The sequence below is a fragment of the Telopea speciosissima genome, chromosome 9, assembly GCF_018873765.1.
Source record: "Telopea speciosissima isolate NSW1024214 ecotype Mountain lineage chromosome 9, Tspe_v1, whole genome shotgun sequence".
Classification (NCBI taxonomy): domain Eukaryota; kingdom Viridiplantae; phylum Streptophyta; class Magnoliopsida; order Proteales; family Proteaceae; genus Telopea; species Telopea speciosissima.
Window position 1 is genome coordinate 43,440,431 of NC_057924.1, and position 13,896 is coordinate 43,454,326.

Consider the following 13,896-nt stretch of genomic DNA (forward strand, 5'->3'; position numbering starts at 1 on the left):
GGCCGCCCTCTTTCGGGGCTACAACGATATTATCGAGTCTGACTTTGACTACGACGGTGGCCCATTCTGGGTCCTCCAGCTGTGGCTCCGTGCTCATTTTATTGAACTGTATGCCGTGCCCTCGCTACATCTAGTTTACCCTGTGGCCCGTTATCTATTTGCATCGTCTCCCCATCATGACCTGAAGACCCTGTGAGAATACTATGACTTCTTCTCTTCTTTTGAGCCCGACCCAAGTGGCACCTTCTTTCTCCCCTACCGAACGGGAGAGGCTATCCCTGAGTAGCTCTCGTTAGCCATTGATTGCCCTACCTCTGAACCAGCCCTATGGGGGAAGTTCTTAGTCTGTCGGGATCTTCATGTAGGGGTTACTTTAGAGTCCTTAGGCAATAACACTTATGGATTTAAAATGTACAATCCCCATTTTTACGCGCACCAGTTGAGCCTCCGCCAGGCAATCCCCTGCCCCAACTACTACTCCATCACGGACTGTGCACTAGATAGGATGATCTATTCGAATGTGGCTGACATTCTTCATGCATCGGCCATAAATGCTTTAGTCCTTTCACAGTTCGTCCTGCAGTTCTTCATCAAGGAGCCTATAGCGATCGAAGACTTTACGGCCTGGTGGGATACATACTTCAAGTCCCTTCTCCCACTTCGGTCTTGTCACAAAAGCAGCAAGCGCCCCCCCTTCATCTTCAGGCACTATCGGTCATCAGACCGCTGCCCCGAAGCGAAAGAAAGCATCAATCTCCAAGCAAGCTGCTGGTAAGCATTGACCTTTCTTTGTCATTCTGCTGCCCTATCCATCCTTTGTTGACCGTTCCTTCTGTGACCTCAGGAAAATCCTCAGCCAGGGCGACATCCTCTGTCCAGTCAGCCCCAAGTGATCATGGGTCCACTCCAGAGGACGATGAAGACCCTGAAGCAACCCCCTCTAGTGAATAAGAGGCCGAAAAACATCAGCCCGATAAGGTTTGCCCCACGCCAGGCCCTCCTCCCAAGTGTGTTTCAAGGAAGTCAGCCCATAAGCACCAGGTCTCATGCCTCCACAGCAGCATCTCCTTTAATCACATCCCGCTCGGTGAAAGACCGTACTCGGTCCAGTGCCCGACTAAAGCAGGTTGTTACCACAGGGTCCCCACACGTTGTTGTTACTAGCTCCTTGGAATCTGAATCCCCCTCTCATTCAAACGGCGTCTCTGAAACTAGTTCTGAAGAAGAAGAAGAGACCGGCACTGACGCACCTGGTACCTACGATGTGGCTGAGCCCAGCGGGTCCAAGACCCCAGTCCATGATCCAGTTTCTCCATCTCCTCCGAGTCATGTCATTCCTACAGTGACCCCCACGGTATGTGTGCCTTAGCCCCAACGCTCGTTTTCTTGTCTCGCCAGTGCTAACTCATCCTTCTTTTCAGGTTGCGAGCCTAGAAAGTCTTATAGCTCGCCTGGGTTCCTCTGATGATGAAAAAGAGATCGATGATGCCCCAAGTCCTGGACTCGTTCCTACCCAGGTGACCGAGGTAAAAGCGCTCCTGTACTCTTTCCTGTAATCACCCATCCAAGATGCCATGGGTGCTGGCAACCTGACGTCTATTGCTGAGGTGCTTCACACTCTGTTGTCATTGCCAGACCTTCCCATCCCAATCAAGGAGTGGTTAGACAGGGTTGTTGCTTTCATGTTTGACATGATCACTTTAGCCCCCCTCGCCCTCCAAAATGCCTAGAAATATGAGGCCCTTCTTAAAGAGAGTGATGCCATGGACGAGAACTTACGAAAATTATGAGATGACCTCAAGACGACTGTGGATGAGGTGAAAGAAGGACAGGATCGGCTAGCCCAAATGGACTAAGACATAGCAAGCTTGGAAGCCCAGATTATGACGCCACGGTCTGACAGGGCTGCCTTAGACCAAGAGGTTAAACAGAAGCTCCTAGGCTCCCAAGCTGTGTCCACAAAGGCCACTTCTACCAAAGCCCAAGTCAAGCAGTTGAAGGCACTGAGGCCAAGCCATGAGGCCAACTTGACCATAGCCAATGAGCGCCTATCAGTGATGGAAAAGAAATGGAATGAGCTCTGCGAATCCACCCCCCAAGACTTTCTTTAAGTGGGCCTGCGTGCCTTCCCCCCCCACTTTTTGTTGGAAGAACAGTGATACTTAGTTTATTTTCTGTTTTTGTTGTGTTCGGCCTACTCAGGCCGTGTTTGGACTTCTTTAGGAGTAAAGCCTTCTTTCCTTTAATTTGCGGCCTCGCTCCCACGGTGTGATTCCTTTACCTTGTTTACCCCAAATCCCAGACTGTAGGATGAAAAGCCTTAAGGAACTTGTCATTAATAGGCCTGATCTGGATGCCTCCTTCCAAGTCACGCAGCCTATAGGCCCCACCCCAGAGCACCTGACAGACCGTAAAGGATCCTTCCCATGTTGGGGACCACTTTCCCAGTCTGGGGTCCTTTGCTCCGATCGGGAGTATGGCCTTCAGGATGATGTCCCCTTCTTGGAAGTGCTTTGGGCATATCCTTTTGTTGTAGATGGCTGCAACCTTCCTCTTCTGAACCTGCATTCTGTCCGGCGAGGCTAAGCGCTCTTCTTCCAGGTTGTCGAGCTCAGCCATCATGGCCTCGTTGTAGGCTGTTGGCGTAAGTCCTTGTTGGAATGCTACCCGCGCTGATTTTATGCTAACTTCAACGGGTAGCACTACATCGTGGCCGTATGTCAACGCAAAGGGCGTGGTAGCCGTGTTGGTCGGCTGTGACGTCCTGAATGCCAGCATGTCCGCCCATCTTCATGGGTTGTCATCCACAACCTTCGCTAAACATCCCTTGAGAACCTTGTTACTTGCCTCGGCCTGACCATTGCCTTGTGCGTAGTATGGGGTGGAATATGTGAATGTTATTCCTAACTCCGCTGCAAACTCCACCACCTCATCCCCTATGAAAATGCTTCCGTTGTCGCACGTAATAGTCTCTGGCAGCCCAAACCTGTGAATGATGTGACTTTTGAGGAACTGGATGACTTCAGCCTGACTGACTCCCTTCATTGGCATAGCCTCAACCCACTTGGTAAAATAGTCGGTGGCCACGATAATGAAGCAATGCCCTCATGTCGCTGGCGGGGTAATCTTCCCTATGAGGTCCATAGCCCATCCCCTGAATGGTTATGGCTTGACCACTGGATTAAACTCCGTCGCTGGTAACCATTGTATTGGTCCGTGGGTCTGACATGCCCAACTCCCCTAGTGTACTTGATACAATCTACCGTCATAGTTGGCCAGTAATACCCATGGCTCCGAATCAACCATCTCATCGTAGGACCAACCTAGTGCGCTCCACAGATGCCTTCGAGGACTTCAGCCATGACTAGCGTTGCCTCATTCAAGCTTACGCATTTGAGCAACAGATCATCCTTCCCCTTTTTTAAAGGTCTTCTCCAATCAGTACGTACCTCGTGGCCCTGTCTCTGATCCTTCGGTCAAACCCTGGCCCAGGGTTACTCAAGTATTGGACGATCGATGTTCACTAATCAGGCTGTGTGTCTTCGATGTGGTTGACCTCCAGGCAGCTGTCTTCATAGACTGCAGACCATGCCTGCCTTTTGACGATGATGGTTTTTTTTGTACTGCCTTCTGGTTGACCGATTCCATACGCTGCCTATGCTAACCCGTTCGTAGCCTAATTCCTTTATCATGGGACGTGGCAAACCACTACGTCCTGGAAACCCTTGATTAGCTTCTTGGCCTGCGCAAGATAGTCCACTAAGTGTTCGCTCTCACACCGATATTCCCCGGACAATTGGTTGATCACTAGCTGCGAGTCTCCGATGATCTCCATGGTGTCAGCCTTAAGGCCGAGAAGCAGGCCCAGCCCTAGTATGAGAGCCTCGTATTCGGCCTGGTTGTTTGAACAAGGGAAGTCGAGCTGAAAGGCTACTTGAGTCTCTGTCCCTTCTGGTGACCGCAAAAAGACCCCTGCCTCGGCTGCCTGCTCGGTCTTGGATCCATTGAAGAAAAGCTTCCAAGGCGTCAGGCTGACGAGGGAAACCTCCATTATATCCCTGGCGGCTTCCATCGGTGGATGATTTGCCAAAAAATTTGCAAGCGCCTGCCCCTTGACTGCCTTCTGAGGCACATATTAGAGGGTGAACTGAGTAAGAGCGAGAGTCCATTTTCCCACCCTTCCTCTTGAAATTGGGCGTGTGAGCATGTACTTGATGACGTCAGTCTGGCAAACCACGTCCACTGCTGCCGATAAAAGACAGTACCTAAGCTTGCTGCAAGAGAAGAATAATGCTAGATAGAACTTTGTGATCGTAGGATACTTCTGCTCCACTTCTGTCAAGGCCCGACTTAGGTAGTACACAGCCTGTTCCTTCCCAACCTCATTATCCTATGCGAGTAGGCTCCCTATTAAACCTTCTGCTGCGGCCACGTATAGTTTTAGAGGCACCCCTTTCCTTAGAGGCATTAGGACCGGAGGCCTTGTTAAGTAGGCCTTTATCTGGTCAAACGCCTCCTGGTAGGCCTCCTCCCATCTGAAGTCCTCGTTGGCCTTCAATTTTAACAGCGAGGAGAAAACCTTGGTCTGCCCTGCGGAGTTGGCAATAAAGCGCCTGAGGAAGTTCACCTATCCCAGAAACTTCTGTAGCTCCTTTTTGTTTGTAGGCAGCCTTGCCTCTTAGATGGCTTTAGCCTTGTTCTTATCTACCTCAATTCCTTTCTGATGAACCAGAAACCCAGGAAGTTACCGGCCGCCACCCCAAAGGCACACTTCCGAGGGTTCATTTTTAGACCGTGACTCCTCATCCTGGAGAACACCTGTCTCAAGTGCTCCAGGTGTTCATGCTCCTGCTTTGACTTGACCACAACATCGTCAACGTAAACTTCAACAAAGGTGCCTATCATATCGTGGAAAATGGTATTCATCCCCCGCTGGTAAGTGGCACCGGCATTCTTTAACCCAAACAGCATGACCAACCATTCATACGTCCCTAAAGTGCCTGGGCAACAGAAGGCTATCTTTGGGACATCCTCCTCCCTAATGAAGATCTGATTATACCTGGCGTGGCCATCCATAAAGGACATGATGCGGTTTTTTGCGGCCGTGTCAACTAGCATGTCAGCCACTGGCATTGGATACTCATCCTTGGGGGTGGCCTTATTCAGGTCTCTAAAGTCGATGCGCACCCTTAGCTTCCCGTTCTTCTTTATGACCAACACTATGTTTGATACCCACTCTACATACATGGCGGTCCTGATGAAACCTACCTTAAGCAAACGTTTAATTTTGTCCTTGATTTTCAGGACAACATCGGGTGCCATTCGTCTAGTCAGTTGCTTTATCGGCCTGTAGTTATCTTTAATGGGCAACCGATGTTCAACCAACCTTCGATCTAGACCAGGCATCTCAGAATAGTCCCAACCAAAACAATCTTTAAATTCCTTCAATAGACTTATAATATTCCCCTTTAACTCAGGTAGGAGTAGACAACTAACATAAATAGGCCGGTGGTCCTCGGCCGTTCCTAAGTCTACCTCTATCAATGGATCCTAAACCTCCGCTAATGTTTCCTCCATCTTTGGCAGTGCAGGTGGCAGATCTTGCAGCCTGACTTCAGGGCCAGCTACCGCTTGTTCCTTGGCTGAGACCTCAGCCACCAATCCTATTTTGTGAGACATCTTCTGCTCCAGGCTCGCAACTGTCAGCTGGTGCATTATGTCTGCTACAACCTTCTGGCATGTCTTCATCAGTAGTCTTCGTCACTCTTCCTCCGCCGTTCTTCGAGATTCAGCAGGGCTTTCATCTGCGGTCCCTTCAACTGGAACACTTCTTCTAGGACCATAGATGAGGTAATCAAGGACGTAGGCCTCCCATGCTCATTTGTTCCAGTAAACTCGATAGGGCCGATGCACCCATCGTACAAGGTGGACTTCGCATGGCTAGCGTCGACCATGAACGGCCAATTATTGGCCATCACCAACTCAATCCTCCCTTTACGCCATAGTACCAGGAATTGGTGCAAAGATAATGGGACGCATGAATTTGTATGGATCCAGTCTCGTCCTAGGAGGGCATTGTAATTGGTCATGGCATCCATGACAAAGAAGGCCATCAAGGACTTATGATTCCCCACCTTTAGGTCGATCGGGAGTACTCCTCTTGGCCTGGTGGAGCCACCCAGGAAAATTATGATCGACACATTAGCGGGTAGCAAATCGGTCTTGTCTTTGCTAAGACGCTTCATCATCCTTGAGGGCAAGATATTCACCGCCGCTCCATTATTGACTAGAAGCCTGGTTACTGGTTTGCCATCCATATAAGACTGAACGTACAATGGCTTCAGATGCCGCGCCATCTCACGAGTTGGCTCCTCAAATATGTCAGCCACCTTTCTTTGTGGGATCGGATTGTCAAAAGTGTACTCTGTTTCCCTGGTGATGACCATCCTAACATTGTCTTTGGGGTTCCGCTAGTCTGGCTCGCCGCAATCCACCTTCTTCTCAACCTGTTCCTGAGTGGGCACCAATCCTATCCCCAATATTTTCGGATGTGAGCCCCCTACGTCTACGTCTCCTTCTAGCTCCATCGCCTGACCGGGCTGATACTGGAACGTCTTTGGCAGGACGTACACCATTGAGATCTGTACCTGAGTCAAGATCGTGCCTAACCTCGTTTCAACCAATCCCCTAAAGTCAATATGTGGTGAGTGGATGGGGCCATTGTTGCCCGTACTGTCAACCCTTGGGCTGGCGTCCGTCACTATGTCTTCGAAGACTTCAGGGTCACTGTCCTCTGTCTTATAGTCTAACACCTTTGGCTCCAGAGATCCTTCTCCCCCTACGACATCGTCTAGGTATTTTGCCCCTGATGCCCCTTTGATCACCTGGCTCTATTCCTCGGAGCTTATGCCCTCTTTAACCTGGTCCTGGGGGAATCCCCTGGCATGACCCTCATTGATCTGGGCCTGCTGGTGCCGTCTTTGGGCTGCCTTCTTCCTCTGCCGCCTTCTTTTTTGTGTTCTGGATAGGAGAGCTGGATCAGGGCTGGCCGAGAACTTTGGATGCCTTGCAACCTTCCATTGTTCTCCATCTGTCTTAGGAACAACCATCCTCGGCCTATGGCCCTCCTGGTACTGAGCGGCTTCCCATCCAGAGTATTCTGAATGCGAGTAGTCAAGCTTGCATTGTTCATACATCAAACGCCTCCTTACTGAAGCCCTCCCAAGCCGATCTTTGGCGGACGGCCTGAAAGTGTGTGATGCCTGCTGAGGAACCGGCCTCCTGCCTACTAGATTAATCTCCTCTCAGACCCCAAGGGAAGGTCGTGTGCCCTGATTAGACGGCGCTTGGCCTGACCAAGCTATGCTTCTATTTCGTCGTCCCTTGATTGGTCGACTACAACTAGGATAGACTTCTTGGTGGATCCTTGGTGCTTCACCCAGCCTGGGTGTGCCAGTCCCAAGTTCTTCTGGCCCCTTTGCTTCCCCTTGTAGACTAAACTCATAGTGGGGATTCACTGTGGGCCGTTTGCCCCTCCTTCGCCGTCTCTGGACCCTGACCTGCTCTTCAGACTGAGCTGGCACATTACTAGACTGGCCCATGATAGGTGCCCTGGGTCGCTCAGGTGGGGCCAGGCACACCTACTCCATTTTGCCCACTGCATCCCCCGGATTGCTAGCTACCTAGCCACTGTTGGCCTGGGTGCGGAAAGGAGTGGCCCATTGGCTCAAACGGGATCCTGACGATCGCACCGCTGGATTCAGCCTAGGTGGGTGGCTCCCCTGCCCGATCCTCACAATCGGCACTACACCCTCTCTTGGTCCGACCATCTTTGAAGTTGACGCTGACCATGTTGACTGGGAAAGGGTCTTCATCCACCATCATGACCCCCTTTTCCTTTCCAGGGAACTGTAACCGTCCAGCTGTAATTGCTTTCTGCAAGGCATTAGGTAAAACCACATAATTAGTAGTAGCATGGGTGCGAGTGTTGTGCTACATACAGTATTTCTAGTCTTTTAGCTCGTGACTGGGCCGTATCTGGTGCCTTGGCGGCAACTTAATCTATTTATCCTTGAGCAACTGGTCAAAGATCAATTCGGCCTTTAAAATGTCAAAGGAGTATGTCACCTTCGAATCAAAGGTCCTCTGAGGAGCAGCCTTGGATGGCTCGGTCTACTTGGCCTGATCATTCGGCCTGGCCAGAACCTTACATACATAGGGTTTTCCTTCTGCGATTTCCGCAGCGTCTACCTCAAACTCAACATTGTCAACCTATTTTTGATCACTGTTCCCTAACAGCGGGAAGGCATGGCTAGCTGCATCTTTATAATATGTTCCAATAGAGGCCGCTTTCCGCTGACCCTCCTCTTTTAAGAGCTGCTCATAGGGCGCAGCCTACAGTACCAGCTGACCGAGGTCAGCAAAGTACTGAACATCAAACCTTTTTTGGAGCTCAAAACTGAGTCCCCCCAAGGCCATCTTCGCGTATTCAGCTTCGGGCAAAGTGGTTGGACATTTGTATTTAACCGTCTTGAACTAGGTAACGAACCTCTCGACGGCCTCACCCGGCTCCTGGGTCATTTTGGCCAGGTCCCCTATGGTGATCTCAGGCTTAGTCCGGTAGCACTGAGTGTGAAAGAGGTCCTCCAGTTCCTGCCAACTCTAGACCGAATTGGCGGGTAAATTGAAGTACCAAGTGAAGGCCGATCCCGTAAGGGAATTGGGGAACAACCTGAGCTTGGTCACTTCCAGTCTGCCCAAATTACCACACTGGATCGTAAAGCGGGCTATGTGTTCAATAGTGGACACCTTGTCCTCACCTGAGAACTTGGTGAACTCTGGGATCTTAGGAATCCTCCTGAGGTCCACTACATCAAAATACTCGGGGTAGGGCTTCCTATATGCAGGACGTGGGGTCGTCCTATAGAAAGGGTTAATGCTGTCCTGGATGATCTTGGCCAGTTCTCCCCTGTCAACTATCAATGGTGCCCCTTGAGCAGCCTGATACCCCGCAGCGTCTGGGGGCCATGGGTTACCGGGGTAGGCCAGGCCGGGCTGAGCGTTTGGGCACGCCTCCGACCTTGGTTCGAATCCAGGCACACTTTCCCTGATGTTCACCCCTATGGGTCTGTACCCAGGCACTCCGGTGGTCTCACTGCCACGTCCTGGAGGGGGTATCTCCCTAAGGGAACAACGTTTAGCCCTGTGGCGGCCATGTTACTAGACCCCGGGATGGGCCTAGTGCCCCCTGTCTGGGGCAGCACTTGCAGCCACTGGCCACTACAGCGCCACTGGAATAGCTGCTACAGGCGCATGGCCTGCCCCTAAGGTTGTTGCCTGATTAGCGCCCCCTGGGACGCTTGTGGGAGGGCTGTTGACCGCATAGCTCCGAACTGGGTTAGGGATACCAGGTGAGGCGGCCTGATAGAGGGGATTGATGAAAGTCACCGCTGGTAGACTGACCTTAGGCCGGTCCCCAATGATGGGATTTTGGCTCAAACTCTGAGCTGACAAGCCTACTCGTCCTACCTCGAGTCCTCTACCTTCGGCCCCTGCGCTAGTTCCACCAGGTGGCGTGACCGTGGCGTTTGGCCTTGCCCCTGGGGTGGCTTGCTGCCTTAAGGCAACAAGGGTTTCACGGAACTCCTTGAATTGACTTTGCTAACTGGCTACGGACTTATCAACCGCAGCCATCATGTGCCGTAAATCATTGGAAATGGGTCTAAAGACGTCGTCCACAAGCTATTGTATATTGCTTGCGAGGGGGCCTACAGCGTCATACAACATAACCGCTAGCTGATGTGCTGAGTCATGGCTGGCATTACTGCCATGTGAACCGCATGGTTCATCCTCGGCTTGGTCCACGAATTCAGCCATCGTGGGATTCTCCATTTCTTCATCCACCATATTTTCCTTTTGGATACGAGGACGTCCTGGTCCTTTCTTTTATTTGACCATAGCAGTCGTTGGCTTATGAGGGTCCCACTGGGCGTGCCAAAATGTGTTGGTGATAGAAATCCCAAACACTCGTACGCGGGGATATGCACGTGGTGCGAATAGTGCGAGTGTGCCAGAACATTTACGTAGATTTAAATGGGGCCGAGAAAAGCCTAATCTGACTCCTTACCAGGCTAGTAGGTTTCCCTCCTATCTGAGTAGCTCTAAGGTCTTTTGGGTTAAGCCAACAACTACAGACTACAGCCGAACTGCTATTACTCAAATAGAAAGGAAAGAACTTTGAGACACAAACAATAATGAACTGAAATAGTAAATGCATTGATCCATCATACCAGATACAAGTGTGAGCCTCGTGCGTACACCCCTGTTACCCTTAGTATGTGACCGTACATTCCCTTCAGCCTTAAATGACAACAAGAAAAGTAATAAAGAATGCAGAACAAAACAAGTAAAGGCAAAACGTAAAGTGAATAAAATAATTGCTAGTTGTCAAGTGTGTTTGTGTGTCTTCGAATGGATAAGCTTTCTCCCTTATATAAGATAGGCCTTGGCAGTTATCAGTCTGTGCAACTGCTCCCTCTAAGGCCAGCCTCTTCGGTCCATGTCTCCTAAACTCCAATCAAGCGTTACCACGCAAGCCATCAACCCTGCTCTTCCTCCAACTGCTACAGCAATGGTGGGACCCACTAGCGTTGTCCTCATTCTCGCTCCTTGCGAGACGCGGCCCTACGTCTGGTACTGCCTGTGCCTCTGACATGTGGGCCAGCCCCTAACCGTCAGGGTGCAGCCACGTTCCAGTGTCCTCCTTCGATCTTGGCCCATCGATAAGTGCCCAGCCTTGGTTCTCTCCTGGCCCAACCTAGCCAGAACTGGGTGGTTTGGGCCGTAAACACACTCCCATGAGTCAATCTCTCTCCTCTCCATGTGAAAGACACCTCTGCCCCCTTGTGTTGAGGAGGAGAGAGATAGACACATAGAAGTGTTGGCATAGGCTACACTCCCAGACAGAGAACTACTTCCCAATTAGATATTATATCCGTAATGGAGCGATGCTCTCTGCATGGGAGCATACGAGGGCATAAGATGTGCCCAGACACATGGGCAGGATGCAATGGTCATTTTAGCCATTCAGGAGGCGGAGCGGTCATTTGCCCACCACAATGTGTGTGGGCGCATCCTACACCCCTAGTGCAGAGAACATTTCCTCATATGTACTACACCAAACCATTTCGCCAACAAAATGTTATGAAATAAAGTTTTTGAAATATATATTATATGGGAAAGGTAACACCACCCGATTGCACGTATACCGCTACGCTTTAACACAGGGGCACACAAAATGGCCTTCGCACCCCTTGGAACCCCAAAATTTACCACAGCTGTGGCAATCATTTTGCATGCCCCTGTATCATGGCACAAGGACAACATGTTTGGCAGGACCGGGTGGCGTTCTTTCTCCTATATTACATTATACAAAAGCATTTTCTTTTTAGCTACCTTCGCATTGCCAGATTTGTTGGCGTATTCTTTGAATACCAAATGTAACTCTTATACTTAGAAACATCATCAATGGCTATTTCCACTCTCTCTCTCTCTCTCTCTCTCTCTCTCTCTCTCTCTCATAGGTGAGAAGGAGCACCTCCTCTGTGACCAATTCCTCATCAGAGGGGAAGTCGACGATGTGGAAGTCCGACTCGCCGGTCCTTCTTCTTTGACAAATAACTTTATTTCTCATGTCAGTCGCATAGTTGGAAAACTAGGTTTTGACTAGGGCGAGTTGCCCGAGTCAAGTCAAAATTTTGGGAAACCTGGTCAAGAGTCGTGTAGCTGACTAGGTCATAGTAAAAAATAACGAGACTGGGTCATAAACCATCCGAGTCAAATATCGGTATTTTTATCTAAGTCATGACAAACTCGCGAGTTTTGTCATTTTTTTTTTAACTATAAAGCCGGTTCAATCTAGAAACTGAATGAGTAAATAACAAATTTGTATTCTAAAACAGTAAGAAACCCTCAACTCCTCGACTCCCTTCTCTTGTTGAATGGTATAGACTCAAAATGCATTGATATGTGATTCCTTAATTTTTTTTTCTGGTTTTCCCATATTTTCGGTATTTTTCTGATGTTTTACTAATTTATACATATTTATTGCATTGAAAGAAAAAACATGACTCACCTTGACTGGGTTTGACAAGGCCGAGTCACCAGATTTTTCTGAAAGACGAGTCTAGTTAGAAAACCTAGTTTTCCAACTATGGTCAGACACGTTTCTTTATGCAAAAATATTTCCCAAGAATAGGAAAGAAAAATAGTTTTGATTAAACAATATTCCCCTGAAACACAAATGTTATCATACAACTATACAAGCCCTTGTTTAACTTTTTTGGTCTAAATGAATTTGAGATTTTCTTAATGGGTAAGCGATCATCTACACGCAGCTTGTACATGTAATGGCATATCTCACACCAACTCGTTGAATATTCGTAAACAAGAAGATCCACATGGTAAGGAAACAAAGAGTATATCAAGAGCAAAACGTGCGATAGGGACATATTTCCTTCATTTTATATTATTGGGAAAAAGATTGCCCCTTGTATAGATTCTTTTATATCTTCTTTAAATAATAAATAATAAATAATGGGATCTACAATGATATTTTTCTCTCTTATTCTAATCATGTGGACCCGATGTAGGCCCTATATGGATGATACCATTTTTCAATTCCTCATTGATAATATATAGTGTGTAAATTTTTCCTTACATTGTCCTTGTAGGAAACCCTCCCCTTTATTATTTTAGGAAAAATGAAACTGAAAATTGATATTAGTTTCTTCCAAAGGTGAAAGATACTATTAAGATAACTCTTACTCGTTGGATTGGGAGATGTTTTGATACGATCATAGGTAGATGGGTTATTGTGTTGGGTTAGTATGTTAGGGGTAGATGGGTAATTTGCAAGAAATAGGTTATATAATGTAAGCAAAAGTTGTAAAAGGGAATCAAGAAATATATCAATTCTCTCACCATTGTAATGAATACATTATAGAAAAGGGAAATATCATGAAAGAAAAGGTTGCAGGAAGGGGGAAATAGGGAGAAGAACTGCTACTTCAAGGGTAGCAACCTCTTTAGAAAAGAAGAGAACAGGGAAGAAGAAGATAGACAGGAAAAAGAGAATTGATATATTTCTTGATTCCCTTTTACAACTTTTGCTTACATTATATAACCTATTTCTTGCAAATTACCCATCTACCTCTAACATACTAACCCAACACAATAACCCATCTACCTATGATCGTATCATTGTCGTCCCCTTCAGAACCTTGTCCTCAAGGTTCTAGAATAAGCGTTGTAAATGGGACCCAACGGATTATGATTGAAATCTTCCCAACCTGAATTGTTGTTGAGTGTTGCACAATAGCCTTCGTTAGCATGGGAGTAAGGCTTGTTATGTAATTTGATGTGAGGATGAGCACAACAAAAACCCATATGGTAACAACAAACTTAGCTAAGTTGCTGAAGACCTCACTATGTACAAAAACCATTGTTGAGAAGACAAACCATAGGATCATCCCACGTTGATTTATACGTGAACCCCTAAAATCATTGTTGACTCTCTCACACCCCCATCCTGATGTAGATATTTTGCTTTACATAGGGGGTGACTGGGACAATCCGTGTCATCCCAACACCTACCAGGATCACAGATACAGTGTCCCGAGCCACAGTCCACCCTGTCATCACATTATGACAATAGAAAGGAACGTACAGACTGGAATAAAGCGTTCCAATCACAGAGATAGCGGAAGCAAAATTAAATCAAAACATGTGAAATTATAGAGCATCGATTCTCTAATGACAACACAGTATAATTTTCATAAATGTAACCATTCAATCTCTCCTATAATTAAACATACAGTTTATACATGATTGTGGATG

General features: G+C 48.1%; 1 protein-coding gene across 1 annotated transcript; it reads right to left on the minus strand.

Annotated features, from left to right (window-relative positions):
• Positions 1-2,286: 2,286 nt before the first annotated feature.
• LOC122638935 lies at positions 2,287-2,778 on the minus strand. Its single transcript, XM_043831786.1, has one exon. It carries the CDS (start codon positions 2,776-2,778, stop codon positions 2,287-2,289), a length of 492 nt encoding a protein of 163 aa, XP_043687721.1.
• Positions 2,779-13,896: the final 11,118 nt, after the last annotated feature.